At 47.9% G+C, this 5178-nt stretch overlaps 1 protein-coding gene across 1 annotated transcript in view; it reads left to right on the forward strand.

Annotated features, from left to right (window-relative positions):
- The window catches only part of LOC135057082 (uncharacterized), a 149849-nt gene that overhangs the window by 76043 nt on the left and 68628 nt on the right, over positions 1 to 5178 (forward strand). The window contains 2 exon segments of the mRNA XM_063962980.1: positions 3764 to 4332; positions 4545 to 4690. Coding sequence (XP_063819050.1) covers positions 3764 to 4332; positions 4545 to 4690 — 715 coding nt within the window.

Below are 5178 nucleotides of genomic sequence, written 5' to 3' on the forward strand. Positions count from 1 at the left end.
TGGAAGTGGAGGCTACCAAGATGAGATAGTCACTGTAAATAATGAACTGCGGGTGATAATCTGTGACTTGGAAAACTAAAGACTGAGCTGTGGCTTGAATAACGAGGCTGAGGAGCACTGAAGAAGGACTGTGAATGGTGAGCTGTGGCTTGGATAACGAGGCTGAAGAGCACGGTAACTGTTGACGACCAAGATCCTTGAAGAAACAAGTTTACCGAGTACGCCCCTCTCAGTTGGTATCAGGTTAGGGACGGTCGGGACTGCTGCAATCAGACAGAGGCAGAGCAAAGCTGGAGAGTAACCAAGGTACCGAAGTAACCTGGGGAGCACAGGGCTGGATATCCTACACCTAAGTAGTAACTTGAAGCACTGGCACTCATAACCTAAACAAGCTCCCGTTTAAGAGAGATCTCCCTGGATTGGCTTGACAGAATGAGCCTGTGCAACAGGTTCAAGCTTTGGTCTCCAACATGGCCGCCCCTGTGCAGCAGACACATTTTAGTGTTTACCACCAGAACTCCCCCTAGCCTCTCCGGAAGTGCTCCCTAGTGCCAGCAAGCCCGCTGCAGCAGCCTCCGGCTACTATGAGCGGATCCGCCAGCATCTCCTCACCACCGCACATGGACCCATCGCAGCAGCCCAGCACCGCCGCTTCCCGCCAGACACCTGAGCGGTAACCGCCGTGGCTCTGATCGTACGGTAAGGATCCAGGACGTGACAAAGAACCCTCCTCCTCTAAGGTTTTACTGTACCAGCCCATCTTGGGTAGAGATGAAGGCCAGGGCTTTCCAAGAAGCAGTTCAGAAATTGCTTCAGTCAGGAGTAATTATTCCAGTTCCCCCTGCACAACGAGGACAATGTTTTTATTCCAACCTATTTTTGGTTCAGAAGCCATATGGGTCATTTCGGACCATTCTCAATCTCAAAATGTTGAACAAATATATTTGGGTACCTCGGTTTCACATGGAGATGTTTCATTCCATAATCTTGGCCATGGAGCCAGGAGATTATATGGTATTCCTGGATATACAGGATGCTTACCTACATGGCCCTATAGCACTGTCCTATCAGTGTTATCTCACGTTCGCTATCCTCCAACAGCATTTTCAGTTCCAGGCCCTACCATTTAGGTTGGCCCCAGAGTATTTACCAAGATTATGGAGGTTATGGTAGCTTATCTCTGCCAGCAGGGGATAAGAATTTTCCCATACCTCGATGATCTTTTAATCCTGGCACAGTCACAGGAATTCCTCCTATGTCATCTTCAACAGACTAGTCTGCAGAGACATGGGTGGCTCATAAATTGGGCAAAATCGTCTCTAGTTCCCTCACAACGGATGACTCACTTGGGGGGCTGTACTGGATTCAGGTCTGCAGAGAGTAATTTTACCTCGGAACAAAATATCCAAGGTACAGTCAAGGATTCAGGACTTGCTACACAGTCAAACGTTATCCATTCAGGCAGCAATGCGAGTGATGGGTTTGATGGTGTCAACATTCGACATAGTGAAGTGTGCACAATTCCACTCAAGACTATTGTAGCGTCTGATTCTTGCTGAATGGAATGGAATACATCAGACGATAAAGTAACAGACTATGGTACTTTCGATAAAAGTAAGAAGGTCACTAGCCTGGTGGTTACAGTCATTCCATCTAGACAAGGGGAGACCCTTTTGGATATCAGATTTGGAGATTCTGACAACAGATGACAGTCTCCAGTGTCCAGAAGATTGTGGTTCCAGGCGCAATGGACCAAAGAAGGTTGCATTCCAATAAATGTGTTAGAACTTCGGGCCATATACATGGCACTGATTCAGGCAAAGGACATTCTTCAAGGAAAACCAGTCCAGATACGCTCGGACAATGCGACGGCAGTAGCATACCTCAACCATCAGGTAGGAACTCACAGCCAAAAAAAGTGGGCAGAACTTCATCATCCAGCCTTGTCTGCAGTGTTCGTTCCGGGAGTCCTAAACTGGGAAGTGGACTTTCTCAGTCGACACACCATTCAAGCAAGCAAATGGGCTCTACACCCGGAGGTCTTCCAAACTCTAGTAGACAAATGGGGGTTACCAGAGATAGATCTCATGGCATCCTATCTGATCAACAGAGTGCCTGCATACGGGTCAAGAACAAAGGATCCCAGAGCAATCTTTGTGGACGCCTTGTCGGTGAGATGGGACTTTCATCTGGCTTATGTGTTTCCTTTGATCACCCTATTACCCAGGGTGGTGAGAAAAATAAAGCAAGGAAGGGGTGCCGTGATACTAATAGCTCCGGCTTGGCCCAGAAGTTTTTTGTTTGGTGCGGCAAGGAGCCGGACTTATTTTTTTATTTATTTTATTTTCATAGTCTTACTATGTCTTATTTTTTCACGAGTGACCTTTCTTAGTAGCGTCTTAAACGCATACTAGAAAGAGTCGCTCCAACAACTCCCCACCGGGTCGCAACAACGCTTACCTTCGCGGTACAGTGCTGTCTCGGCGGGCGTCTGTGTCGGATGATTCTAGCAGGTCCAGCAGACATTACCAGGCTGTGGCTGGAGCATGGGGAGAAGGTAAGGCAATGGATTTCCTCTTACTAGAGGGTCCGGACACAGCTACACTGCTTTTGGTGGAGACAACAAACAGTGTGTTGATGTGCCGAACATTCTCAGGTGCGACAGCGCTATGCTTTAGGGATCATAGGCGCCAGGACTAGGTTGAGGCCGCAATCCTTAAAGTTTAAGTCCACGGGGGAATCGTACGCTCTCCTGGTTGCCCCTCCCCCAAGTTCATGACCAGTTTAGGGCGCGTCTCCCATCCATGAACTGAATGACCTCACTTCCGTCTCAGACGCTACCACGAGGGTACTCCGTCGCAGCTTAGACGCTGTGGTAGTGTACACTAGAGATCCCGCCTAGACCGAGTCGCAGGCCGTAGCGTCTGCATACACGTGGCATTCAATGAGCGGCTGTGTTCGTTACTGAGCGTCCGTGTCTCTCATCAGTTATCAGGAGCGGAAGTGTACACCAGTAGTGTCTGAATTCACTCAGCGTCTTGCGAGCGTATTTGATGGATATGGAAGTGTGGTGAGTCTCCCTGTATCCCACTCTATGGAGGCAGGGTATACAGTACTAAAATTCTCTCTACTTGTTAGTATGAATTGTTAATTTTGGTACATATTGCATATGAGACCTGTATATTACTGTGTTCTGCATGTTATGTTTGAAAAAGACTGTTTAAAACAGAAATACAATTATCCCACTTGTAAGTTGTTATGCTGGTGATTGTATTCTCATATGACAATGTCTAATACTTAACATGTGACTGACTGCTAGTATGTATGCTGACTTTTATAAGTGTTGTCAGTTCTGTTCTGAACCTCAATTCAGGTACATGGATTGTGGTCAGATTGATATCACTTCTCTATCTATATAATACCCCTTTCACACCAGCCTATTTTCCCGGGATGATCCCGGCAACAACCCGGGTGTGGCGCTGGTGTGAAAGGGTCCTGGGACAGAATTCCGGGAACCATGCCCCTGCATTTCAACCCTGCTTTCTTCCAGGGTTGGTCCCGGGTTCTTCCCGGGACCCTGGCCAGTATGAACGGTGCAGGGACATGTCCCGCCTTCCAGGGTTGCCTTTGCTGATGCTGATTGGCTATTCAGGGCACTTCCAGGTGTTTTCAGAGACGCGCAGAGGCATCACACAGCGTGGAGGCAGGTACTTTGCAGCTCTGTAGTACAACAGACCCCCGCAGCGCTTTTTAACCCCTGCAGTCCTGCAATGTCTTGGACAAATGAGGTGAGGGAGCTTTTAAGCATTAGAGGGGAAGAGGAGATCAGGCGCCAGATCACAGGTACTGTAAAGGATGCCCAGATATACCACAACATAGCGAAGACCCTGACCTCGCAGGGCATTATCCGTAGCCAACAAGAAGTGGTGAATAAATTGAAAACACTAAAAAAACAGTTTAACCGCATCCATGACCACAACCGGAACAAAAGTGCGGCTGCAAGGCGCAACTGGATGTTTTATGAGCAATGTGCATCAGTTTTTGGCAACACTGCGCTCAGTGACCCCATCAGCCTGTCATCCTCCAGCTCTGCCACTCCCTCACCCTTTGTGGCTGCTGAGGAGAGTGAGTCCAGCATGGAAAGTACCCAATGTGGGCGGACAACATCATCCCCCATACTATTTGAAGATGATCCTATCCACCCCGATCTGGACTCATCCACCAACCCGACTGAAGTCAGTTTACCCGCCAACAGTGCGGACGCCGTGACTGTCCAGGAAACAGATGTGGGCGCGGCCCTCCAGGCAAATCCCCCTGTGATGCGCACCAATAGTAAGTATTTGTCCTTGCTTACCATTATCTCTGTTCTAAACACCCGCATTCCAATAAACATGAATTCTGCACCATATGCCCCCATAACCGCCCGCCATAAAGCTTACAGTCGCAGTGTGTATCTAGTGCAGGTGGGAGGAGGCCACAAACACGTACGATCACATCACTGCTTTTTCTTATATGCCCTTTTTTCCTTCTTACTCTCCTTGCAGTATTTTCAGTTCCCAAGAGGAAACGCAAAGTCACCAAAGTGGAGCTTGCTGCACGGGCAATGACAAAGGTGCTGGTTGAAGAACTGCGCGACATGGACAACAACATGCAGCAACAGGAGGATGCCCACCAACTCCGTTTTATAGAGGCGAAAAGATAGCTGCAGCAATCCTTCATAACGCAGATAATGGGACACCAAGAACGCATCTTGTGCGACTACCAAGACCGGCAATTTCAGTTCCTGGAACGCATCTTGCCTCGCATTCAGGGTACCCATATGTACCCAGCTATCCAGGCCCCTCCTGTCCCCGAGCAAAGTTATCCTCTGTATTCTAGAGGTCCCTACTATGACCCCCCTAACCCGAATCCGTCTCCAGATTACAAAGTGTATAGACAATTGCCATAGACAGTGTTTGCCTAGGACTCTGTATTTAACTTTGATAGTTTGGGCCAGTTATACGGTCCCAATTTTCATGTTTGGAAGGGGGGGATTTGGTTTTTGTGGGATTTTATATTAATATGTTTGCTATGTGTTCGCCACATGTTCTCATTTTATGCCAAGCTTTACTATATTATATATATATATATGCCTGTGCATTTAACCGATTGGTTTTGTGCAATTAAAACAAAGGATAA

The sequence above is a fragment of the Pseudophryne corroboree genome, chromosome 3 (genome assembly GCF_028390025.1).
Source record: "Pseudophryne corroboree isolate aPseCor3 chromosome 3, aPseCor3.hap2, whole genome shotgun sequence".
Classification (NCBI taxonomy): Eukaryota; Metazoa; Chordata; class Amphibia; order Anura; family Myobatrachidae; genus Pseudophryne; species Pseudophryne corroboree.